The 27949-nt window shown below is 45.9% G+C and overlaps 1 protein-coding gene across 1 annotated transcript in view; it reads left to right on the forward strand.

The window, feature by feature from the left end:
* The first annotated feature begins 7144 nt into the window (after positions 1–7144).
* Positions 7145–27949, forward strand: part of LOC127605722 (myomegalin-like) — a 36136-nt gene continuing 15331 nt past the window's right edge. The window contains exons 1-4 of the mRNA XM_052073509.1: positions 7145–7169; positions 7348–7415; positions 25387–25497; positions 27502–27578. Coding sequence (XP_051929469.1) covers positions 7160–7169; positions 7348–7415; positions 25387–25497; positions 27502–27578 — 266 coding nt within the window. The 5' untranslated portion in view covers positions 7145–7159. The remainder of the gene's footprint in view (positions 7170–7347; positions 7416–25386; positions 25498–27501; positions 27579–27949) is intronic.

The following is a 27949-nucleotide window of genomic DNA, read 5'->3' on the forward strand; positions in this document are numbered from 1 at the left end:
GCATGTTCTGGACACTCGGGTGAAGAAAGGGGCGGAGCTGTCAACTGATCACCACCTGGTGGTGAGTAGGCTCCGATGGTGGGGGAAGATGCCGGTCCGTCCTGGCAGACCCAAACGTATAGTGAGGGTTTGTTGGGAGCGTCTGACGGAATCCCCTGTCAGAAGGAGTTTCAACTCCCACCTCCGACAGAGCTTTTCCCATGTTCCGGGGGAGGCGGGGGACATTGAGCCCGAGTGGACCATGTTCCGTGCCTCTATTGTTGAGGCGGCCAATCTGAGTTGTGGCCGTAAGGTGGTTGGTGCCTGTCGTGGCGGCGACCCCCGTACTCGCTGGTGGACACCAGCAGTAAGGGATGCCGTCAAGCTGAAGAAGGAGTCCTATCGAGCCTTTATGGCCTGTGGGACCCCAGAAGCAGCTGATGGGTATCGACTGGCCAAGCGGACCGCGGCTTCGGTGGTCGCCGAGGCAAAAACCCGAGCATGGGAAGAGTTCGGTGAGGCCATGGAAGCCGACTTCCGGACGGCTACGAGGAAATTCTGGTCCACCATCCAACGTCTCAGGAGGGGGAAGCAGTGCACCACTAACACTGTGTACAGTGGAGATGGGGCGCTGCTGACTTCGACTCGGGACGTTGTGAACCGGTGGGCAGAGTACTTCGAAGACCTCCTCAACTCCAACAACACGCCTTCCTTAGAGGAAGCAGAGCCTGGGGACTCTGAGGTGTGCTCTCCTATCTCTGTGGTTGAAGTCACCGATGTGGTTAAAAAGCTCCTTGGTGGCAAGGCCCCAGGGGTGGATGAGATCCGCCCGGAGTTCCTCAAGGCTCTGGATGTTGTGGGGCTGTCCTGGTTGACACGCCTCTGCAACATCGCGTGGTCAACAGGGAGAGTGCCTATGGATTGGCAGACCGGGGTGGTAGTCCCTCTTTTTAAAAAGGGGGACCGGAGGGTGTGTTCCAACTACAGAGGGATCACACTCCTCAGCCTCCCTGGTAAGGTCTATTCAGGGGTGCTGGAGAGGATGGTCCGTCAGGAAGTCGAGCCTCAGATTGAGGAGGAGCAGTGTGGTTTTCGTCCCGGCCGTGGAACAGTTGACCAGCTCTACACCCTTACCAGGGTCCTTGAGGGTATGTGGGAATTCGCCCAACCAGTCTACATGTGTTTTGTGGATTTGGAGAAGGCGTTTGACCGTGTCCGGGGAGTTCTGTGGGGGGTGATTCGTTGGTATGGGGTACCGAACCCCCTGATACGGGCTGTTCGGTCACTATACCACCGATGTCAGAGTTTGGTTCACATTGCCGGCAGTAAGTCGGAATAGTTTCCAGTGGGGGTGGGACTCCGCCAAGGCTGCCCTTTGTCGCCGATTCTGTTCATAACCTTTATGGACACAATTTCTAGGCGCAGCCGAAGCGTTGAGGGGAGCCGTTTTGGGGGCCTCAGTATTGCATCCCTGCTTTTTGCAGATGATGTGGTGCTGTTGGCTCCTTCAAACGGGGCTCTCCAACTCTCACTGGAGCATTTCGCAGCCGAGTGTGAAGCGGTTGGGATGAAAATCAGCACCTCCAAATCTGAAACCATGGTCCTCAGTCGGAAAAGGGTGGAGTGCCCCCTCCGGGTCGGGGAGGAGATCTTACCCCAAGTGGAGGAGTTCAAGTATCTTGGGGTCTTGTTCACGAGTGGGGGTAGGAGGGAGCGGGAGATCGACAGGCGGATCGGTGCAGCGTCTGCTGTGATGCGGACGTTGTATCGGTCTGTCGTGGTGAAGAAGGAGCTGAGCCAAAGGGCGAAGCTCTCAATTTACCGGTCGATCTACGTTCCAACCGTCATCTATGGTCACGAGCGGATTAAAAGCGGCTGAAATGAGTTTTCTCCGCAGGGTGTCCGGGCTCTCCCTTAGAGATAAGGTGAGAAGCTCAGTCATCCGGGAGGGGCTCAGAGCTTCTCCTCCACATCGAGAGGAGCCAGATGAGGTGGCTTGGGCATCTGATTCGGATGCCTCCTGAGCGCCTCCCCGGTGAGGTGTTCCGGTCATGTCCCACCGGGAGGAGACCCAGAGGAAGACCCAGGACACGCTGGAGAGACTATGTCACCCAGCTTGCCTGGGAACGACTCGGGATCCCCCGGGGAGAGCTGGAAGAAGTAGCTAGGGAGCGGGAAGTCTGGGCTTCCCTGCTAAAGCTGTTGCCCCCGCGACCCGGATAAGCGGTAGATGATGGATGGATGGATGGATGGATGATTACAGGTATGCTGCTGTTTGGTGTTAGCAGTTTCCTGTTCTGTCGCAAAATTCAACCGACGGGAGCGGCTTTATTGGAAGTGAAGAAGCTGCCGGTCTTTCTGGATGGTCAAGTGCTAATGTCCAACACTCAGACTCAAGCGGTGACTGAGCTCAACCGCAATATGGATGCGGTTTTGGAGCGTCTTTGTAAGATGGAGATCAACTTGGAGAAGTTGCAATCCGCGCTTCTGAAAGAAATTGCGAATTTGGCTGCCCGCGTCAGTGAAGAGATACAGGCCACGTACTCAAGGCTGTCTGAAATAGTACGCGGCCATCCCCCCAAAACAACGCTACCTAGACCCTTTCCTAAGTATGCATGGAAGCTAGTGCCCCACCATCACCCCCTCCTTCTTGGCCATGGACTGATAAGCCATGACTGTCTCAATGAGCAGACCTTGACGAAGCAACTGCAGCCTGATACGCACACACAACCAGACAATCACACGCGCATACACACCCTCGAAATCACCGCCTTTATGCACCACTTTTTGGTGCACCTCATAGTGCAGAAAATGCAGTACTTGTATGAACCGGTTTGTGGCAGAAAAAAGGTGCACATGCATTTGTCAACATACTTGCAGGTTCATAAAGGGCATGTACCACGCTCATTTCCCAAATGAGGAATTTCTGTTATCAGGACAAATTGGACAGCGCAAACACGAGTCCGCACTAGAGAATATTTACTGTACTGGCATTCCTCTATGTCGTTTGCAAGTTCTCCCTGTGTCTGTGTGATTTTTCACTGAGTACTCCGGTTCCCTCCCACATTTCAAGATCATTATTGCTTTCATTCAATGTTAAACTGTCCTTTTTCAAATCCAATCCACAACGCATTATACATTTCCGTAAAAACAAGGACATTAACCCGGACAATTTAGAATCACTTATCAACAACATCCCCAGTACTGATTGTCTTTCTACAACAGATGAGTTTTTGACACACTACAATACAAACCTCCATAACATTCTCAATACCCTGGCCCCACTCAAAACCGAACTGTCTCCTTCAACCAAACAGCACCCTGGTTTACCCCTACCCTCAGACAACTCAAATCAAAAGGCCGTCAACTTGAAAGATTATATAGAAAAACTGGACTCGCTATTCATAAAGAAATGTACACTACCCACTTCCTCCACTATAAGGACTCAATATCCAAAGCCAAATCAATCTTCTACTCTGGTTTAATCAGTTCCAATGAAGGCAACCCCAGATCACTCTTTTCACTCATTTCTAAACTCACTAAACCTGCTGACACTCTTCCCTCACATCTCTATTCCATTGATTTTTGTAATACTCTGTCCTCATTTTTTACATCCAAAATCCAACTTATCCACCAGCAACTCACCCCTTCATCTGCTCCCAACCCTCCTTCTCCATTCCCCCCGTTCCTACCCACCTGTTTTCTGCATTCACATTCCCATCTGTCCACCAAATCTCCATCTTAATCCAGAAGTCCAAATCCTCTACTTGTCAATTTGACCCTCTCCCTACTGTTCTAGTAAAAGCTTCTATCCCGGCCCTCTCCCCCCTCATCACTAACATTATTCAAACTTCGCTCTCTACTGGCATTGTACCCACCCATCTCAACACTGCTGCTGTCACTCCCATACTGAAGAAACCTGGCTCTGATCCCCCCGACTTGAACAATTTTTGTCCCATATCAAATCTTCCGTTCATCTCCAAACGTCTCGAAAAAACTGTAGCTGCTCAACTTCACACCCATCTTTCCTCCAATAACTTCTACGAACAATTTCAATCTGGCTTCCGTCCCCTCCATAGTACCGAAACTGCCCTCCTCAAAATATGCAATGACCTTCTTCTCTCTGTTGACTCCGGTTCAGTCGCCATCCTCCTCCTGCTTGACCTCAGTGCAGCCTTTGACACCATCTCTCACTCCATCCTCCTCGACAGACTCTCCTCCATTGGCATCACCAGCATCCCCCTCTCTTGGTTCCGCTCCTATGTTTCTGACCGCACCCAGTTTATCCAGCTCAAATGTTTTAGATCTCACCCCTTTCCCCTCACTTCAGGTGTTACTCAGGGTTCTGTCCTTGGCCCCTTGCTGTTTGTAGTCTATTTTCTTCCCCTTGGTAATATCTTCAGGAAACATCACATTCACTTTCATTGCTACGCGGATGACACCCAGCTCTACATCTCTACCAAACCTAATACCATACTTTCACCATCCTCCCTAACCAACTGCCTGCAGGAATTAAAATCTTGGCTCACCTTAAATTTCCTCAAACTGAATAGCAATAAAAATGAACTCCTACTCATTGGCATCAAATCCACCCTCAACAAAATAAACAATTTCTCCATTCCCTTCAACAGCTCTTTCATCCCCGCCCCCCCCCCAGGTCAAGAGTCTGGGTGTCATCCTTGATAGCACCCTCTCCTTCACCTCGCATATCAACCACATCACTCGTTCTGCATATTATCATCTTCGAAACATCCACCGGCTCCGCTCTTCTCCCTCTCCTCAGTCCAATTGCTATACTTGTTCACACCACGTCACCTCGCGACTCGATTACTATAATTCCCTCCTGCTCGGTCTCCCTCAAAAAACCCTCCATAAGCTTCAGCTGGTCCAAAATTCAGCCGCCCGCATTATCACACTCACACCATACATAAACCATATTACACCTGTCCTCCAACATCTCCACTGGCTCCCCATTTTACACCGCATTCAATATAAAATCCTGCTCCTCACATTCAAATCCATCCATAACCTAGCCCATACCTATCTGACCTCATCCATATTTCTACAACTGTCCGCTCTCTTCGTTCCTCCTCCTTTCTCCTCCTCTCTGTCCTCCCTGCTCGCCTCGTCACCATGGGAAACAGAGCCTTTAGTCGCTCTGCTCCCCAGCTCTGGAACTCACTCTCCGCTGACCTTCGTAATACAGACTCATTAACACATTTCAAATCCAGCCTCAAAACACATCTGTTTAGACAAGCCTATTCACTCGGACCATAAAGCCATTAATTTTATTTATTTATTTTTGTTGTATTTTTTTCTTATTTTATTTGATCTTGTTTTTAGCTTTGTATTCGTGATTTTTAACTGCTTGTTGTAAGGTGTCCTTGAGTTTCTAGAAAGGCGCCCACAAATAAAATGTATTATTATTATTATTATTATTATTATTATTATTATTTCAAAAACATGCATGGTTGGCTAATTGAACCTCTGAATTGTGCCTAGGTGTGATTGTGAGTGTGATACCCAAAGACAGCTGGGATAGGCTCCAGCACGCCTGCGACTTGTGAAAATAAGTGGTTTCAGATAATGGATGGATGGATGGACATCAGGCAGTGTGATACCTTCATTGGCTCTTCTGAGAAATCATGCAATTTTCCCAGTGTGCAAAACTTTTAGTAACCATGTTGAATTCTGTACACAAGGCCAGGAGTGCCCAAACACTTGATTGCGGTTACTTTGTGTACTGGTGCCAAATTGGCTGCATGCGGTGAAGAGGAAAATTGAAAAAAATAAAATAAAAAAGTTGTCTTGTTTATTCTCATTCAAAGTTTGTTTGACACACACACACACACACACAAATGATTGGAACCCACAACCAAGACATACATATACAGGTATCCTTGGACACACACACACACACACACACGCACATTATTGGAACCCACAACCAAGACATATATATAAAGGTATCCTTGGTAGAGCTAATGAATTAGTGCATGGGTTGCACAAACATTTAGTACCGAAAATCTGCTTTTCGATCAACCAGCCTCCCGCGATCGACCCGTTAACGTGCACGCGAGCCTACGCATACCCTTACACACGCATGCCATGTTGAGCAACAGCCATAACGGCACCTAAAATGAATGAAACAGAAAAATAGACACAAGAGTTTATGAATTTGTTAAAAGAAAATCACTGCTTACCTTAGTGGAAGACCTGACGCGGAGGCATGCAACACTTTTGCAGCCTGTTAACTATCATAGCTCATACATAATGTTTTAAAATGCTTCTCTCAGCCCTTGTCATTCTTTGCGAGTGCCATTGGTGAATTGTATATGAGACGAATTTTGACTATTATAATAATAATAACAATTACTGGACAATAATAATGATAGTAATAAAAATAAAAGCTATATCACAACAGCTCTGATCGCGAGCTGCACTTGCAGACTGATGAGCACTAACAACTTCCGGTGACTTGCTTTATTTTATTTTATTTTATTTTTTTAAATACGTTTTGTGAAAGTGAGACTGATACGATGGTTAGGGTGCAGTGTGCATTAACACAAAAGAAATATTACTAACATGTCGAGAGACACACGAATGTTTGTTTTTTTTTACTCTACACCCCTCGCGATCGACTTGGGACCAGTCTGCGAGATATTGGTCGATCGTGATCGATGTAATGGGAACCCCTGAATTAGTGTGACTGAGTTCAGTAGTGCCATGATTGTCACTGTCAGACATTGTTTCCAATCCGATTTGACAAATGATTGAGCACATTCTTGCATTGTGTATTGTTTTGTGTTTTTTGTTATTGTAAAGTGTCCTTGGGTGTCTTGAAAGGCGCTTATAAATAAAATATATTATTATTATTATTTATTCTCATGGTCTTTGTGCTGCTAAGGGATGACTGTGTAAGTTGCGTGTGCTGACTCGGTTTCACCACGCATGAATGGATGTGCCTGTTGTCTCTCATTTCAAATGTAAAACCTTCTTCATTGTTGAGTGTGGATCCTCTGAGTTTTGCCATTTTACAAGTGGGTTCCCTAAACCTAACCTAAACAGAATACGAAAAATATACTTTAGATCAGTGTTTTTAAGGGTTGTTTGTAAAGGAACTATATTTTGTTTCAGATATGGCTGCCGGTACTAACAGGAGAGTCCAAGGAGGATCAAAATGATGACAGGTAAGACTTCAAATATCAGAAGGCATGCTTAATTATGATATTTTCCTGTCTTTGACAAAAGAGATTAAAATTAATGTAATCTTTTGCTTTTTTCCTTCAGTGTATCTTCGAGCATAGTCATGTTTTATTCGCACTATGGGCAGCTTAATCATAAGTCATCATGTTTCTTTCTGGGCAGAGTTTTCATGTGATGACACCGACAAGGGGCCACTGGTGCAGATGCATTGCCTCAGAGGGTTTCAACGGGTAAGAACCTGAGCTTTGATACAAAACTGTATTTATACCAAGAGTGTACTGTATGTGACATTTTGGCTTATGTTCTCTATTTCCATGGTATATTGGTGGTTAAATGAGGCAACATTATTTGGTGTTCATAAAATTTAGTTTGTTGTTGTTGTTGTTGTTGTTTTTTGTTGTTGTCTCTGGATAAGTGTGTAACTCAAAAGTGTGAATTACACTGTTAGTGGAGTCCAGGTTCAGGTGTAACTCAGGGATCTCCAACCTTTTTTGCCCCACGGACCGGTTTATGTCAGACAATATTTTCAGGGACCGGCATATAAGGTGTGGCGGCAGCAGCTTTAGGAGGGAAGCCCAGACTTCCCTCTCCCCCGCACTTCTTTGAGCTCTTCCTGGCAGATCCCGAGGCGTTCCCATGCCAGCTGGGTGACAGAGTCTCTCCTGCGTATCGTGGATCGTGACCATAGATGAGGCTTGGGACGTAGATCGATCACAGCAGACGCTGCACCGATCCGCCTGTCGATCTCTCGCTACCTTCTGCCCTCACTCATGAACAAGACCCCAAGATACTTAAACTCCTCCACTTGGGGCAAGATCTCCTCCCCGACCCGGAGAGGGCATGCCACTCTTTTCCGACTGAGGACCATGGTTTCAGATTTCGAGGTGCTGGTCTTCATCCCAACCGCTTCAAACTTGGCTGTGAAACGCTCCAGTGAGAGTTGGAGAGCCCTACTTGAAGGAGCCAACAGTACCACATCATCTGCAAAAAGCAGAGATGCAATACTGAGGCCACCAAAACGGACCCCCCTCAAAACAGCACGTATCAGAGGGCTCGGTACCCCATACTCCCAAAGCACCCCCCACAGAACTCCCCGAGGGACACGGTCAAACGCCTTCTCCAAGTCCACAAAACACATGTAGACTGGTTGGGCAAGTTTCCACGTACCCTCGAGCACCCTGCTAAGGGTGTGGAGATGGTCCACAGTTCCACAGCCAGGACGAAAACCACACTGCTCCTCCTCAATCTGAGGCTCGACTTCCTGATGGACCCTCCTTTCCAGCACCCCTGATTAGACCTTACCAGGGAGGCCGAGGAGTGTGATCCCTCTGTAGTTGGAACACACCCTCCGGTCCCCCTTTTTAAAAGAGGGACCACCACCCCGATCTGCCAATCCAGAGGCACTCTCCCCGATGACCACGCGATGCTGCAGAGGAGTGTCAACCAGGACAGCTCCACAGCATCCAGAGCCTTGGGGAACTCCGGGCGGATCTCATCCACCCCTGGGGCCTTGCCACCGAGGAGCTTTTTAACCACATCGGTAACTTCAACCACAGCGATAGGAGAGCCCACCTCAGGGTCCTCAGACTTTGCTTCCTCCGAGGAAGGCGTGCTGGTGGAGTTGAGGTGGTCATCGAAGTACTCTGCCCACCGGTTCACAATGTCTCGAGTCGAAGTCAGCAGCGCCCCATCCCCACTGTACACAGTGTTAGTGGTGCACTGCTTCCCCCTCCTGAGACGTCGAATGGTGGACCAGAATGTCCTCGAAGCGGTCTGGAAGTCGGCTTCCATGGCCTCACCGAACTCTTCCCACGCCTGGGTTTTTGCCTTGGCGACCACCGAAGCTGCGTTCCGCTTAGCCAGTTGATACCCGTCAGCTGCCTCTGGGGTCCCACAGGCCAACTAGGCCCGATAGGACTCCTTCTTCAGCTTGACGGTCCACCAGCGAGTACGGAGGTTGCTGCCACGACAGGCACCAACTACCTTACGGCCACAACTCACATTGGCCACCTCAACAATAGAGGCGCGGAACATGTTCCATTCGGACTCAATGTCCCCCGACTCCCCCGGGACATGGGAAAAGCTCTGCCGGAGGTGGGAGTTGAAACTCTTTCTGACAGGGGTTTCCGCCCGACGCTCCCAACAAACCCTCACAATACGTTTGGGTCTGCCGGGATGGACCGGCATCTTCCCCCACCATCAGAGCCTACTCACCACCAGGTGGTGATCAGTTGACAGCTCCGCCCCTCTCTTCACCCGAGTGTCCAAAACATGTGGCCGCAAATCCGGTGATACAACCGCAAAGTCAATCATCGAACTGCGGCCTCTGGTGTCCTGGTGCCAAGTGCACCTATAGACACCCTGATGTTTGAACAAGGTGTTCGTTATGGACAATCCGTGATGAGCACAGGAGTCCAACATCAAAACACCACTCAAGTTCTGATCGGGGGGTGGGGGGGGGCGTTCCTCCCAATCACGCCCTTCCAGGTCTTACTGTCATTGCCCATTGCCCACGTGAGCATTGAAGTTCCCCAGCAGAAAAAGGAAGTCCCCAGCCGGAATACTCTCCAGCACACCCTCCAAGGTCTCCAAAAAGGGTGGGTATGCTCAGCTGCTGTTTGTTGCATATGTACAAACAACGGTCAGGACCCGTCCCCCCATCCGAAGGCGGAGGGAGGCAACCCTCTCGTCGACTGGTGTGAACCCCAATGTACAGGCACTGAGCCAGGGGGCAATGAGTATGCCCACACCTGCTCTGCGCCTCTCACCGTGAGCAACTCCAGCGTGGAAGAGAGTCAACCCCTCTCGAGAGAACTGGTACCAGAACCCAGGCAATGTGTGGAGGCAAGTCCGACGATATCCAGTCGGAACTTGCACCCGACCCCTTTCGCCCCTCCCATGTGTGGTGAGCCCATGAGAAGGGGGACCCACGTTGCCTCTTCGGGCTACGCCCGGCCGGGTCCCATGGGTGTAGGCCCGGCCACCAGGCGCTCGCCAACGAGCCCCACCTCCAGGCCTGCCTCCAGAGGGCGGGCCCCGGTGACCTGCGTCCAGGCAAGGGAAACTGAGATCCATTAATTTTCATCATCATGAGGGGCTTTTGAGCCGTGCTTTGTCTGGTCCCTCACCTCGAGCCTGTTTGCCATGGGTGACCCTGCCAGGGGCATAAAGCACCAGGCAACTTAGCACCTAGGATCATTGGGACACACAAACCCCTCCACCACGGTAAGATGACGGCTCACGGAGGGGGGAAATAATACAACAAAATAATATGGTATGAGCTGCATGAAAACTGTGGTGTTTTCGAAATATAATAATAAACACAAGGAGCGTCTAATCCGGCCGCAACACTGTTCGCTATGGTAATGTTTAATGCCTTCAAAATACAATACAACGCAAATTCAAAGTACATGAAAATGAGGACTCACCACAGCCCTGAGCTTGATTTTCTGCAACCAGACGGTCCCATCTCGGGGCAATAGGCGACAATGACACCTCAAGTGTGTGGTTTATGTCCAGTCTACTTCGTAATTTTGTTTTAGTCGCCGTTGCTGCTGAAAACCCCCGCCTCACACAGGTAGAATGTCGGAAATAGCAACAGTGCTATTGTGGTGATCTCAGAGTATTCAGCCATGACTTTAATCCAGTTGTCTCAAATGTACTTTTAAGGCCGATGTCATTTGCGATCTCCAGCAGTGTTTTTAACTCATTTTGCGAGCTCCGGCGTTTTGTTCTTAGTGTAATCGGTCACATGACTGAGTAGCGCGGCTTGACATTTGTCAAGCGTGACACAGACGGATGTAACGGAGAATCCGGTAATTTTGAAAATAAACCATCTTTCGTATTCCAAAATAAATGAAATGGAATTATAGTCTGTGCGGCCCGGTTCCAAATGCCCTGCGGACTGGTACCAGTCCACGGACCGGCGGTTGGGTACCCCTGCAATAGGTGACATGTCTGGTGATTAGGCAGGCAATGTATGTTTTCAGCTTCAAGGATCTATGAAAAGATCCTTGCAACATGGGGTTCTGCATTATCATCCTGCAACATGAGGTCATGATTGTGAATGATTTGCACAACAATGGGCCTCAGGATCTCGTCATCTATAGGCACTCAAAATGCCATCATTAAAATGCACCTATGTTCGTTGCCCATAACATAATGTTTTGCTGTCCATACCATAACTCCACTTCCACCATGGTTCACTCGATCCACGTTGACATCAGCAAACTGCTCACCCACACGACAACGGGTCCCAACTGTTGTTTGTGCTGAATCACTAAACAGCAGTTCCAAGTACCCACCCTTTTTGGAGTTCGTTGAGGGGTGCTGGAGAGTGCTCCCACTGGGGACTTCAGTGTTCTCCTGGGGGACTTCAATGCTCACGTGGGCAATGACAATGACAGTTGGTAGGGCGTGTTTGTCAGGAACGGTCCACCTGATCAAAACTCAAACAGTGTGGTGTTATTGTACTTGAGTGTTCATCATGGATTGCCCATAACAAACACCATGTTCAAACATAACGGCATCCTTGTGTGCAACTGGCAACAGGACACCCTTGACTGAAGTTAGATGATTGACTTTATGGTTATGTCATCGAACTTGCATCTCTTGGACACTTGGATGAAGAAAGGGGCAGAGCTGTCAAGTGACCACCACCTGGTGGTGTGTTGGCTCCGATGCTGGGGGAAGATGACGGTCCGACCTGGCAGAACCAAACATTGTGAGGGTCACCTGGGAACGTTTAGCAGAGTTCCCTGTCAGGAGTTTCAGTACTCACCTCCAGCAGAACTTCATCCATGTCCCGGGGGAGGCGGGAGACACTAATCAGAGTGGATTATGTAGCTGAAAAGTGGTTCCCTGAATCCATTTGTGGAAACCAGCGATAAAGGATGCGATCAAGATATAATTTGAATGAATGTGCCATCAATTGCAATCTGCAAAAATTGTGATAACTCTGATTGGCTGTTCGTGAGCAAATGTAATTCATTCAGCTTCCTGGGTGGAAGACCTCCGATGGCTGGTGACGTCATGCTACAACTACAATTGGACAAACTACACTGTGCCCCAATAAATTACAGTCTGGTGTGCTTGTTTATTTGCTGCATTTGTTCATTCAGTTCACCTTAAAAAATTGTCACCATGTTGTAAAGGGAATTACAGCTAACTAAACTTTGACATGTGTATCTATCTATCTATCTATGGCTTTGCAGTATTAAATAGAGTTGCATTGAGTTTTCTAAGCGACATAAATTGGCATTAGATAATTGTGTTTAGTGTTGAGTAGACTACATTGCAGTACTAAATTAATTGCTTGATGAAGCTTTTGGTGGTGCGGGGAGGGGAGATGGGGTCAGGGTAGTGTTTGGCAATCTCATCTCATCTCATCTCATCTCATCTCATCTCATCTCATCTTCCGTACCGCTTGATCCTCACTAGGGTCGCGGGGGGTGCTGGAGCCCATCCCAGCCGTCTCTGGGCAGTAGGCGGGGGACACCCTGAATCGGTTGCCAGCCAATCGCAGGTGTTTGGCAATGGGTCCACAAAAAAAATGTTTAATTGTCTTGGTTCCCTTGTTCCCACACTCTGGGCTAAACTTCTCTAAGTAGAAGCCTGCAGCCAGCTGGCGTTAACATTCAATGCCAGCTAGCTAGGTGGAGGAGGAGACGTCCAAATGCCGGCAGGAAGGCATGTGGGGGATCCAGTAGTGAATAGTCTGGCTCGCCACTGGCCCCACAGCATTTGAGGTGGGATGAGGGCCAGCATATTGCATGAGGCGTATCCCAACTGAAACAAGCCAAGTCCAACATAGTGAGATCCTTTTTTAAAAATTTTATATATACTGTAGTTCTGGATCCTTGTAGTTTTTTGAGAAAAGCAAGCCTAACTTACGAAATTAATTGGTTCTGGAAGAAATTTCTGAACTCGAAAATTTTGTAAGTAGAGATAAGATAAGATAACCTTGCATTGTCCATGTGAATGCCTTCATCCGTTCCAAGCCCCCCCTCAAAATTCAGACATAAATGTTTCTTAAAGCATAAATATGCATCAAAATATGTAACAAATACATGTTACAATTAGATTATTGCATAATAAATGAGAGTTGTGCATAATGTAAAAAACAAAGAAGAGAGTAAATAAAAATGATGGTCATTTAACTTTTAACTGCATCATCATAATTTTTTGCCCTCTTCAGGCCATGTACTCTCTCAGGAGTGGTATTGCCTGGCGTTTTGTGAAGAACTGATCCAAGGACATATGCTTTTGTCGGCTTTTAACAATCCTTCGAAAATGTCCAAGGCAAACACCAGCATAGTGCAGTGTTTCTCAATTATATCTCACCCCCCCCCCCCCCTGCGACTAAAAATTGTATCATATTCTATAAAATTGTTATAAGTACACTGTATTCTTATTAACCTATAAGAGAATAAAAAGAAATATGGACCAACTTCCAACGAAGAATAGCTTTATTAACTGTAACAGAAAAGATTTAAAGTGCATCTGAAACTCAAAAATAAAATTAAATCCCTAATTAAACTGTAAACTGTAGTGACTTCTATATACATAATTCACCACCAACTGCAAACGTGTGAATGCAATGTTTCACATGTGTGTCAGAGAGTTCACGATTTGGTAACGGGGTAGAAATAATTGCAGTCCCTTTAAGGACCGCCATGTTTATCTGCTTGTTTCTATGGAAACCGACTTTCGGCGGGTCTCGGTTGGCGCGGGAAGTTTTGCTGCTGTTGTGCTAATAAAGAAATGACACACTCTCTCTGAGTGCGAACGTGAGAAATTGTCGCTTTCTTCCCGTTGCTACAATTTCCACACTAAAAAAAAACATTTTTTAACTGACCATGTCAAACCACATGATATTTAAAAATAAACTTACATCAAATCAGTAAATAATAATACATTCAAACTGGTCACCAACTAAACGTTAACTTCTAACGTCTGGATTAATGGCTACAATGAGCACATTTTGCAATGCACAGCTTTTCAAAGCAAGGTTTGAAGCTTCTTATTCTTATTCTTATTATTCTTATTCATCCCATGGGCTAAGAGGCCGTCGGGGTGCCATGGTGGAGGTCTGCGCAGTCAGGGATCTCCAGCACTCTCGGTCCTTAGCTGTTCGTAGCAGGGTCTGGAAGCTGCAGTTAGTCCATTCCTTAATGTTGTCCATCCAGCACTTTCTCTGTCTGCCTCTTCTCCGTTTCCAATCCACTGTCCCCTGTAGGATGGTTTTGGATAGCGAGGTATGCCTTGTAACGTGGCCATAGCAGGCCATTTTGCGACGTTTTACCGTTGACAGTACGGGGTCCTGTTCTCCAGCGAGAGTGGTGACTAGCTGTCTGACATAGTCATTTGTCCGGTGTTCTCTATAAGATATATGGAGCATCCTTCTGTAGCTCTTGTTCTCAAAGGACTGAATCCTGCGTTCCGTGTCTGCTGTGAGTGTCCAACTCTCACAGCCGTATAGTAAGGTGGAGAGTACCAGGGACTTGTACAGCCTGACCTTCACCGTGAAGCTGATGGTATTGCTCCTCCAAATTCTGGCCAGTCTTGTCATGGCTGATGTTGCGATGCCTATTCTTGCTTTAATCTCCTTTGTGGAGCTGCCATCCTCACTCACAAAGGACCCAAGGTATTTGAAGTCCTTAACCACTTCCAGGGTTTGCCTGTTCAATGTGATGCTTGTTGGTGTTGTTTTACTGTGGCTATTGACCAGTATCTTGCTTTTCTCTGCACTTATCTCCATGCCATAAGCCCTCGCTACCTCTTCCAGTCTGGTGGTAAGATCCTGGAGTTCAGCTTCGCTTTTTCCCATAAGGTCTATGTCATCAGCGAACCGGAGGTTGCAGATGGGTCTTCCTCCGATGGATATGGCCTCGTCCATGATGTTTTCCAGAAAGACATTGAATAGGACAGGGGACAGAAGACATCCTTGGCGGACACCGATCGATGTTTTAAAAAGTTCTCCCATAGTGTTGTTAATGAGAACTGCACTGCTTGAATTTGTGTAGAGTGATTGGATGACCTGGATGAGATTACTGTTGAAGTTGTAGTTTCGGAGCACCTGCCACAGCCCCTCATGCCACACACGGTCAAAGGCTTTTTTGAAGTCGATGAAGTTGTGGTAAAGGTCATGTTGATGCTGGAGGTGTTTCTCGATGAGTAATCTGATGTTAAAGATCTGCTCCGTGGTACTCCTTTTTGGTCGGAATCCTGCTTGTTCTTCTGAAATGATTTCCTCTGCCCTGCTCTTTAGTCTATTCAGGATGATCCGTAGTAGCACCTTGCTTGCATGGCAGATCAGGCTGATGGTCCTGTAGTTCTGACACTGCCTTGAGTTCCCTTTCTTAGGGATGGGAATAACGAGAGATTGTGTCCATTTTGGGGGCCATTGCTTGGTTACCCAGATATTTTGACAGATGTGTGTGAGTACTTTTGTTGTCTCATGCCCTCCATGTTTCCAAAGCTCTGCAGGAATGTTGTCGATGCCAGGTGATTTGCCAATTTGCAGGCTCCTTACTGCCTCCTCCACTTCAGCCTGGAGTATTGGCACGTCGGCATCTTCGCTGGTAGTCTTTGTGGCGTCGGTGATTATGTTAAGGTTGGGTTTTATTGTGAAATTGTAGAGTTCCTGGCAGTACTCTGTCCATCTTCTGGTTACTGCTGTCTTTTCGGTCAGCAGAGCACCGTCCCCATCTTCTATTATTGTTGCTGTATGTTGCCGTGTCTTTGTCAGTGTCTTCAATGTGGCGTATGCTGCTTTACTGTTGCCCTGTCGTATCCCTGCATCTATGTTTTCACCCTGCTCTGTGATCCACTTCTCCTTCGCTTCCCTCATCCTCTTCCTGATATTTTTGTTCACCAGAGTGTGCTGTTCTGCTGCCTCTGGGTCATCCTTCTTGGTCCTTTTTAATGTCCTTCTATGGTCACACAAATCAAGGATGTCATCTGTGACCCACGGATTATTTTTCTTTCTAAACTTCCCCAATACTTCTGTCGCTGTTTCTACGAGTATGCTCTCCATAGTGTCTGTCAGTGAGTCTATGTCTTGTAGTAGGTTAAGTGTTGCAAATTTTCCTCCTATGCTTGCCTCAAATATTCCTGCAACTTGTGGGTCCTTCAGTTTGTCTAAGTTGAACCTGATGCGTGGTGTACTGTGTTGCTTTTGTGTTTTAAGTTTGAGTCTGAGCGTCAGCAGTACCATATCGTGGTCACTTCCCACGTCCGCACCAGGAAACGTTCTGGTTTGGGCTTTGTTGATGCTTGACTTGAATCTTTGTGGGGTGAATATGTAGTCGATTTGATTGTGTGTCACACCATTTGGTGAATGCCATGTCGTTCTGCGGGAGATTTTATGTGGAAACAGTGTGTTGGCTGCGGTGAGCTTGTGGCTCCTTGCGAATTCCAGAAGTCTTAGCCCTCTGTCATTCGTTTCTCCTAGCCCAAAACGTCCTGCTGTCCCTTCCCAGTGCTCATGTGCGTCTGTGCCTATTTTGGCATTCCAGTCTCCCTGGACAATGAGAAAGTCCTTCTTGGGTGTTGCCTTGATGGTGTTTTCTAACTCCTCATAAAAAGTTTCTACTGCATCATCATCATAATCCATCGTTGGGGCATACACTTGTATGATGGTAATATTCATGGGCCGCGCAGCGATCCGGATGCTGATGAGCCTGCTGGATATAGGCGTGCAGCTGATGACTGAGTTAATTTTGCTGTTGTTGACAATAAAGCCAACTCCATGTTGGTGTCTAGATTCCTCTCCACTATACCATATCTTGTGACCTTCTTCTGTGGTGGTCTCACCACAGCTGGTCCACCTAACCTCAGCCATTCCCAAGACGTCCCACCTGTATCTGTCTAGTTCATGGGTCAGCTCTTTCACTTTCCCACAGGCATACAGTGTGCGGACATTCCATGTACCAATAACGGTATCACTCCTTGGGAGGCTGTGATGACTTGATGGTGTTCTTGTCCCAGTAGTAAACTTGTCGTCCCCACCCTGGGGCAAATCAGTGGGTAGCGCGGTCGTTGTTTTTCCGGGCCTCGACCGATCCGGCATGTGTGATCCTGACTGTTTATTCCTCATGACATTTCAGTAGGCGATTAAACTTGGTGGTGCCTATCTCCTCTCCAAGCTCTTCACCAGGGGGCCAAGGACCCCCCGGTTACCCTTGTCTAGTTTAGCCTGCCGGTCGAAGCAGTTTACCGTGGTGTGGCCGCAGAAACTCTGCTACTTGGAGCCATAGACAAGAGCTGGGTGTTGGTGATGACCAGTTAGGGATCAACCAGCTATAAAGCATCAGCAATGCAGCTGCGACCGTATCGCCCTCAAGGGTACTACCTCTCCCGTACACCCCATACACCACCAGGTTTGAAGCAGGACACAACAACTCTCGGCTCCTGCTCAATATGTAGCCGGAACTTGTATTTTCGTTTCTTGAAGTAGCAGTCGCAAAACGGAATGATTGCTGGCAATATTTGGCACGTTTTGCTGAAAAAACTCAAGCGGCTTGTCAGCGTGATTGGGGTGTAATGTCTTTAAGTGACGCCTTAATTTATTTGGCTTCATGCTGTCCGTTACCAACATTTTTAGACACAGTAAGCACATCGATCTTTCCTTGTGCGGTCACAGTGAAACCAAGCGCTACATACGCCTTGTCATAGTTCCTCCCTTCGAATGCTCCGTGCGCAAACTCCGCCAACAAGAGCGCCACTGCCCCCTAATGTAGTGGAGGTCCCACTGCACTTTATTCTAGGACAGTAAAAAATATAAAAATAAATTTAAAAAACATGTTCCCCAAGGTCAAACGCACTCCCTTGACAGAGCCCCGTGCACCCCCAGGGGGGCACGCCCCACTATTTTAGGAACACTGACATAGTGGGAGATCACCCGACTGGTGTAGACTTTTTCTGGGTGATTCACATTTAAGTAAAACTATCCAAACAGCTCATGGCCCGAGGAGTGAATGACGCCGACGCTGCATCTACACTTATCTCTCTGTCTACACACACATGAACACATACGGTAGCGGTCCCTCTTAGCCAATGGGATGCCAGGCATCATGCAACTTGACACACATGATTTGCTTTGGCGGCCACATCAAATGATGTAGCAGGCCGGATCTGGCCCCCTTCGCCTTGAATTTGCCACCTGTGGGTGAGCACATCTGCCTCCCAGAACGGGTGTTGGGTTCAATTCCAGGCCCTGCCGTTCTGTGTGAGTTTTGCGTTTTCTCCAAGTACTCGGTTTTCTCCAACATTCCAAAAACATGCACCGTAAGTTTATTTATCACATTATAGTGTGACAGGTGTGATTGTGAATGGCTATTTGTCTATGTGTGTCCTGTAATTGGCTGGGAACCAGTCCAGGGTGTACCCAGCCTATTAACCCAAGAAGGCTGGGATATGCTCCAGCATGACCCGAATCCTGATCTGTCGGATCAAGTATCAATTATACTTCATCTGTCACCATTATTGGTTAGACCAATGTCAACTCATAAAATACATATCACTGTTGATAATATGAACATATATCATCAAAATGTTGATAATTTTATTTCTGGTACATAGTCTAGGATTATTGATTTCCTGGACAAAATATCAGTTACATTATTTATATTTACTGTAAGATAGATAACACTTCTGCGGCACCTCAATCATACCTTAATTATCTAAAAACGCTACGGCAAATTACCATTTCACAAAATTTATCACACTTGACAGATCATTTGAACATATTAAACGTCAACCAAAGCAACCGTATAGTTTACCTGACTGTCTGTGGTGCACCTGAGATGGTCAAGTCCATAAAACGCAACCATTTCTTCTTCTGAAAGAAAATCAAAACAAAAAAAACAACCCAGCATAGACCTTTTCTGTTTTTTTTGTGTTGGTCTTGCTCTTGTTTACAGCTACTAATAGGGCAATAGCATAATACTGGTCTTACTGGTGTCATTAGCAAGAACAGCAACAAAAGCAGCCAAGATTCAATCACTTGAACCTTTGGTCACTTGTCAGTCCCCTCAACCAACTCAAGTGCAGCTACTCAGCAGTGTCTTTGTGTGTGTGTGTGTGTGTGTGTGTGTGCGCGTGCGTGCGTGCATGCGTGCGTGTGTGTGTGTGTGTGTGTGTGTCAGTAAAGAAAATCAGTCCAAACATATTTGAACAGTCTGAGAATTATGGACTGGAGTTAAAAGAGAGTTCCTTCTGTATTCTAACATCTGGGGTTCAGTCTCTTTTCCAAATGAAATGTACAGATTTGAAGTTTGGAGGAGGGTCAACCGTCAAGCTCATGTCAAAAAAGTGTCCACTTTCTGACAGAACAGATTAAAGTTAATTGACCTTTCTATGCCACTGAAGATTTACATCAAGTTTCTTTTGACAGCGGTAGCATATGTTGGTTCTATCATCATAATAGAGCTGTCTGAATTATTGGATCCAGGTTGTACCTCTGCGTGCGCATTTGTGCTCTCCATCCATTTGCATCTGTTTAGGGAATATATCCTGCTTTCAGCTTGCTGGAAAAGAAAAAAATGAACAGGGCAAGTATTTATAAATGTCAAACATTGAAAATTTGCAATCATGGGGTTTTTGTTTGAAAAGAAAAAAAATCACCCAATTGAAGTAGTTCTTTCTCAAATGGCCTTTATTAGTCCACCGCAGAAATTGAAAGCACATGGTGGCATACAAATGTGAATTCTAGCTGACCACAGACACACTTAGATTGATAGAGGGAGGAAGATTGCAAATAGTTTTAGCCATTAAAATCTTAAGACAAATTAGGTTAGTTAATCTGTTATTTTGGTCTCAGTGATCACTTCTGGAAAGTCATGTGTTAGGTCTGCGTCAGGTGCTGGGGAACGGCGAACGATCCTGATCATGAAGGATCCCTCAAAGGGTGCAGTCCCATCCAACTATCGGCCAATAACCTGTCTCTCCACAACATGGAAGCTCATGTCAGGCATCATTGCAGCTAAGATAAGTGGACACATGGATCAATACATGAGCGAAGCACAGAAGGTCATTGGTAGAGATACCAGAGGAGACAAACATCGGCTCCTCGTTGACAGAACAGTCGCACAAGACTGCAGGTCCCGACGTACCAACCTGTGCACAGCCTGGATTGATTACGAGAAAGCCTATGACTCTATGCCACATACATGGATCACTGAATGCTTGGAGTTGTATCCTGTGAACAGGACCATAAGAGCCTTCGTTGCGAACTTGATGAGGATGTGGAAAACCACACTGGAAGCCAATGGCAAGCCACTTACCCAAGTGTCCATCAAATGTATATATACCATATACCAAGGTGATGCACTCTCCCCACTGCTATTCTGCATGGGACTGAATCCCCTCAGCCAAGTAATCACCAAGAGAGGCTATGGATACTGCCTCAGAAATGGAGCTACAATCATTCACCTCCTCTACATGGATGACAGAAAGCTGTGTATGCTTAGAGCGAAAGGGACATAGACTCACTGATCCACACAACCAGGATCTACAGCAGCGACATCGGGATGTCATTCCGGCTTGAGAAATGTAGTCGGATGGTGACTAAGAGAGGAAGGGTAGTCCGCACTGAAGGGGTCTCACTCCCTGAAGGAACAATAGCAGACATTGAGGACAGCTACAAGTACCTCGGTATACCACAAGCCAATGGCAACCTCGAAATGGCAACAAGGAAAGCGGCTACGGCCAAACGCCTCCAGCGAGTGAGGCAAGTCCTAAGAAGCCAGCTCAATGGCAAGAATAAGACCCGGGCAATAAACAGCTATGCCCTGGCAGTGATCAGATACCCTGCAGGAATAATAAGGTGGCCAAAGGAAGAGATTCAGACCACGGATGTTAAGACCCGAAAACTCCTCACCATGCATGGAGGCTTCCATCCCAAATCCAGCACCCTGAGACTGTACGCAAGCCGAAAGGAAGGAGGCCGGGGAACGAGTGAGTGTGAGAGCCACTGTCCAGGATGAAACATCCAAGCTCCATGAATAAATCAAGGAGAAGGCTCCAACGGATGACATACTCAGAGAATGTCTCAGACAATGGGGAACAGAAGATGAGGCGCTGGAAGAGGGACCATCATGGGAGGACAAGCCCCTACACGGGATGTACCACCGGACCATAACTGAAGTGGCCTATCTCAAGAAGTCCTATCAGTGGCTAGAGAGGGCTGGCCTGAAGGACAGCACAGAGGCACTCATCCTGGCTGCTCAGGAGCAGGCCCTGAGCACCAGAGCCATTGAGGCCCAGATATACCACACTAGACAAGACCCAAAGTGTAGGTTTTGCAAAGAGGCACCTGAGACGATCCAACACATATCTGCAAGGTGTAAGATGCTGGCAGGGAAAGCCTACATGGAACGCCATAACCAGGTGGCGTAGTCTACTGAAACATCTGTGCGGAGTATGGACTGGAAACCCCAAGGTCAAACTGGGAAACACCTCCGAAGGTGGTGGAGAATGACAGAGCGAAGATCCTGTGGGACTTCCAGATCCAGAATGACAAGATCGTAATGGCGAACCAACCAGATATCGTGATCATAGTTAAAGGGCAGAGGACAGCCGTTGTAGTGGATGTAGTGTTCCCAAGTGATGGAAACATCAGAAAGAAGGAACACGAGAAACTCGAGAAATACCAAGGGCTCAGAGAGGAGCTGGAGAGAGCCTGGAAGGTAAAGGTGACAGTCGTGCCTGTGGTGGTCGGAGCACTCGGGGCAGTGACCCCCAAACTGGATGAGTGGTTGCAACAAATCCCGGGAACAACATCGGACATCTCAGTCCAGAAATGTGCAGTGCTGGGAACAGCAAGGATACTGCGCAGAACCCTCAAGCTTCGTGGCCTCTGGTAGTGGACACGAGCTGAATGAGGGACGGACACCACCCGAGGGGGGGGTGAGACGAGGATTATATATATGTATGTATATGTTTATATATAGGGGCGCCCGGTAGTCCGGTGGTTAGCACGTCGGCTTCACGGTGCAGAGGTGACGGGTTCGATTCCAGGTCAGTGTGAGCGTGGATGGTTGTTCGTCTCTGTGTGTCCTGCGATTGGCTGGCAACTGATTCAGGGTGTCCCCCGCCTACTGCTCGAAGACGGCTGGGATAGGCTCCAGCACCCCCCGCTACCCTAGTGAGGATCAAGCGGTTCGGAGAATGGATGGATATATATATCTATATATCTATAGATATATATAGATATAGATATATATCTATAGATATAGATATAGATCTATATCTATATATATCTATAGATATATAGATATATACAGAGAGAGAGAGAGAAAGAGAGAGAGAGAGAGAGAGGGAGAGAGAGAGAGAGAGATTATATATAAAACAAGGGTGTATTTACTTGTATCATTTTGACAGCAGATGGTTTATCTTTCACCACACCAGCTTCAGATCGATACGTAACAGCTTGACAACCAGAATAGTCACGCACACATAAATGCACACATAAACCAAGCACCAATCAGTAAGAAATGTGCAGCAAATTATGGTTTTCCACTCTTACTGCATGTAAGTACGTTGTTAAATAAAGTCGTATAGTAAAATTATTGGGGTGGATAGACATTATTTTTCACATTTTTTTCCCAAGGTACACAGTTTCATTTATTTTAATGTTACATAAGGCCATTATGGTTCGTCCCAGTGTTTAGAGACAATACAAATATAAAGCTAAATATCATGCAGTTTTCAGAAGAGCTGAGTCTTACAAATTAATTGAAAACTACCCGCTGCAAGGAAGGGTTGGTCAAATTATTTTGTTTGCAATTTAATCTGTATGAAGGCAGCATATCTTTCATTATTATAAAAGACATTGAATTCATCTTTTTTAGGGATATGATGACCGAGTAAAACTTAATGACATTATGTACCAAACACCTCAAGCAAACGTTCCTTTTTCTTTTTGCTTGAAAGCTTTTGTAAACGGGCGGCCCGGTAGTCCAGTGGTTAGCACGTCGGCTTCACAGTGCAGAGGTACCGGGTTCGATTCCAGCTCCGGCCTCCCTGTGTGGAGTTTGCATGTTCTCCCCGGGCCTGCGTGGGTTTTCTCCGGGTGCTCCGGTTTCCTCCCACATTCCAAAAACATGCGTGGCAGGCTGATTGAACACTCTAAATTGTCCCTAGGTGTGGGTGTGAGTGCGAATGGTTGTTCGTCTCTGTGTGCCCTGCGATTGGCTGGCAACTGATCCAGGGTGTCCCCCGCCTACTGCCCGAAGACGGCTGGGATAGGCTCCAGCACCCCCCGCGACCCTAGTGAGGATTAAGCGGCTCCGAAAATGGATGGATGGATGGCTTTTGTAAACGAGGGACAAGTGCCAGGTTTCTTTAAAGTGCACCAGCGACACCGTCTGGACAGAGGGAAGGAAAACCGTACCTGCACACATTATTTTGCCAGAGATTGAAATAATTAGTGCACGTTTAAAAACAACAATTTTCTCATTCCCACGTTTAGAAGACGTGAATATCATGTAAACCAATACGGGTCAGAGATGTTCCCCTCACACAAACACTCGACAGCTTTATGGTAACATCTTAATAGCAATGTTTGGTTAGTAAATCAGTGGCTCCGCTGGATTGATTATACAATCCAATGGTTATAATTGCTATGCTTTCACGAAAAAAAAGTGTGGTGTTTTTCTGTCAAATATGTTGATTGTAAAGGGAAATTAATTATACTTTGTTTTAACAAGTTTTAATTTGTGTCTGTTTCTGGTACCATTTGTGGTGTATTTCTTATCTCCTGAGTGGTAGCTGTCACTTCGTACTGACTGTTTCACTCTGTTCTGTTCTCACTCAACATACAGTATGGACGGTTAAAGCATCTTACTTACTTGTCTTTAATTGGCATAAGACTGGAAGCACATGTACGGAACTCAGTCTCGTAACAACGGGGAGACACGTCACTTCCGGTTCTCTCACACAAAACTGTCGCCATAGCGACAACTCAATCTAACAATATTATTGTTGCACTGATGGCTGGCTAATGACCGTCCCTGTTTATTCTTGTGTTATACTCTTCATATGATTTTTCGCAAACTCCAACCACCGCACATACTCTTATCTGGTCACCGGTTAAAAAGCATCGTCAGGCTCTGTCGTCCTGAAACCCTCTGGTCGGCTGTATGTGTGTATATATATATATATATATATATAATATATATATCGAATGGGAATACGTTTTCATACCGCTGTACAGTACAGTATATCCGTATGCCTGTCTTATACTATCCCCTGCTGGTCAATGCGTGACAAAATGAACAGCAGTTCTTTGAAATTATATTACAGTATGTCGTAATTGTATGCTTGATGAAAGGATGACATTATACAGTATTAACTTTCCTCATCAAAACCACATTACAAACATTGGCTTTATGTTTGTTTAGGATGAAATAGATTGACATTTTTCTTCATTTCAATGGTTAACGTCGATTCGATTTTTAAATGTTGTGATTTATAAACGTCTTCATGTCATAAATTAACTCATACCTCAAGGTACGATCGTACTACCACTGTACAACCTCACAGAACCATCTATCACAGGGTCAGCGTGCAAGTGATATATAAAATGACAAATTCCAAATGATCTATCTACTATATTTATTTCAAAATATGATAATTATAATTATCTATAGGTACAATATAATTTAGTGTATCTTACATAAGTGCATGAGTCAATATTGCACAAATACAGCTTTTATACTTTATCTGACCTTTCTTCTGTCTATATTTTGTGTATGGATTATCTCAAATTTCATGGGGCACAAAATAAACAACAAAAAATAAAATTATGGAATGACTGCACATACACTCACAGAACCCAATGGATTCTTTAAATGACTTCCTCAGGGTAAAAAAGGAAACATGTCAACCACCACCCACCAGCTCAACTCCTTAAATTCCTTTTTGCAGTGTCAGTGGCACTGACACTCCCCAAACAATTCCAAACCAAGAGGAGCTCATACTCATGTTTGGTGTTTCCAGTTGGTCAATGTTTCAAACACAGATCTATCTGATTTGTGTAGTTGGAAGGAATCCTTCAGCAACTCTGCATTTATTTTTTCTTATTTTTGCCTTTGCATCTATTATACTATGCTAAATGGGGGTACAATGCTCTCTCAGGTACATCAGCCTGGTGTCAGGTCTAATTGCAATTTTCATGGTTACCGCACTATCTCACAGCATCTAAATTACCTGAAAAAGGAGAACTTCAGCCTGAAGCTTCGGATCTACTTCTTGGAGGAGAAGATCCAGCAGACGTTTGAGCAGAGCAGTGATGACGTGCACAAGAAGGTGAGTTTATTCGTGTGAATAATTTCTCCAGACATCTTGACTTGCACCCCTCCTCTGAGCATTGCTGTTTTCAGCAAAGCAGGCTTGTACTTGACATTAACTTGTGTGGAAAGCAGGTCTGCAACCGCTCTTGCATTCTGCCGGTTGCATGTTTCTTCTTTCTCAAATGTGTACGTTTGTCCATATAGTTATGACATTGCTAGGTGTGAAGACGTGCTTTAAAATAAACATCCACTAATTAGTTTGTTTTTTCATAATACATATTTGACATTTTAAATTCTTAAAACTCAAGTTTTAAAAACTGAAATACACTCGCCTCTCTCTGGCAGTGTCATATATTGTATAGAAAAAGCCTATTGGATCTATATATCCACAATAATAATGTATGGGTTTCTAATTTGTGTTTTATATATACTCATTGAAATAGATCCATAAGAATGGCTGCCACAACTTTAGGTCTGGTACCAACATTTACAGCTGTTATTTGGGGAATCGATTATTATCCAACAATTTGAATCCTGAAGAGACATGTTTTGATTTGATGAGTTCTCTTTTTATATGGAATGACAAGATGTTGCTTTCCAGTTTTGGCAGCATGACAAACCTTCCTGTGATTATGACCTGCTACAGTACGAGTATATAGTATCCAATGTTTTGGTGTTACTGGTGCTGTTCCACAAATTACACACTGAGTTGAGCCAAGGGCTCTGACACCAAAAAAATAAAATATTTTTATATGTCAGTGTTAACTTAATTTCGCATTTGCAGAACATCTATATATATATATATTGCGCGTCGTCCCGCACGCGGTCTGTCCTTCCGTCTGTCCCTTTTCAAAACGTACCTACTTCACCGCGCCGCTGCGCGCCGCCGCTGCGCGCCGCCACTGCGCCGCTCAGCCAGTGACCTGATGCTTGTGTGCATCTGAGAACACTGGACATGTATACTTGTAAAATTGCAAGTGGAGATTTTTGCAAGTAGGTCAGTAAAAACACGGAATGCAGTTGTAAGAAAGTTCATTGCACGAGTAAAAACATTACACATTTCTGTACAGTCGATGTGTGCAGAACAGCAGGCAGTTTGTTTCTGGCAGTTGTTGGAGACCTTGGGAGGAGAGGGATAGCTGGTGCATACAGCGAGGGGTGCTAATACAGCAGGTGTTCATAACCCAAATAACTAGAGCTATATAGCTTAGAGCTATTCTTAGTTTGCACTAACTCCCTGTAGACGAGGGCACTCATTTTGTGTTGTGGATTGACACTCGAGTGGTTAGTCGACTTCACAGTGCAGAGGTACCGGGTTCAATTCCAGCTCTGGCCTTCCTGTGTGGAGTTTGCATGTTCTCCCCGTGCTGGCGTGAGTTTTCTCCGGGTCCTCCGGTTTCCTCCCACATTCCAAAAACATGCATGATTGAACACTCCAAATTGTCCGTAGGTGTGAGTGTGAGAACAAATGGTTGTTCGTCTCTGTGTGCCCTGCGATTGGCTGGCAACTGGATCAGGGTGTCCCCCGCCTATTGCCTGAATACAGCTGGGGTAGGCTCCAGCACCCCTTGCAACCCTAGTGAGGATAAAGTGGTTCGGAAAATGACTGAATGAATGATTGACACTGCAAGGCCCCTAACTCCACTACTGTGTGTTGGCGTTCGGGGAGCTGATTTAATGAGTTGGTGTTTGATATGATTTTGAGAACAATGAACCTGTTGGTTAATCAGATATCACTTTGTATAAAGTATCATATTTAAAATGTTACTAGTTTGTGTTTTAACAGTTGATAGCATAAGTTTCCTTTGATGTATGATTTTAAAAATATTTTTTTTATCCAGCACCTCCGCATTTGTACACATCCCAAATCAAAAGGAGCAGTTACTGTAGCTGACGTGCATTTGTCTGCACACTCCCACGTCAAGTGGGCACATTATTGATGATTGAATTGATGAATTATTTTTCACCTGTCCCTATTGTAAAAGTTCTTAAGAAACCGTATGTCTTCTATTACTTCCAGAACATCCAGTTGAAGGTGGAAGTTGAGAGTCTGAAAAATGAGCTCAGTGAAAAAAAGAAGCTTCTGGACACAGTACCGTGAGTGTAACAAACATTTCTTATACTTAAGTTTCAGCTTCACGGGGCCATAAATTTGTTGCATATATTTCTTTTGCCATCTCTGGGCATCCCAAACTTTCATTTAAGCGCGCGCGTACACTCACATACACACACACTACACAATGCAGGTTTATTCTTAAACTCTACATGGGAATTGGGAGCATGTGTTGTTCCCAATTCCCTTAAGAGAACTAACTTAGTGGAAAGAATAGCAAAGAATGAGTGTGGACTGAAGAAAATGTATGAACCTAAATAAATAAATCAATAAAATAACACCCACTTGCGGGGTACACAGTAGAAAACTCGCTCAAATACTTGACGTCCTGAAAAACCACAAGGAACGAAAGTAG

The sequence above is a fragment of the Hippocampus zosterae genome, chromosome 8 (assembly GCF_025434085.1).
Source record: "Hippocampus zosterae strain Florida chromosome 8, ASM2543408v3, whole genome shotgun sequence".
NCBI classification, from domain to species: domain Eukaryota; kingdom Metazoa; phylum Chordata; class Actinopteri; order Syngnathiformes; family Syngnathidae; genus Hippocampus; species Hippocampus zosterae.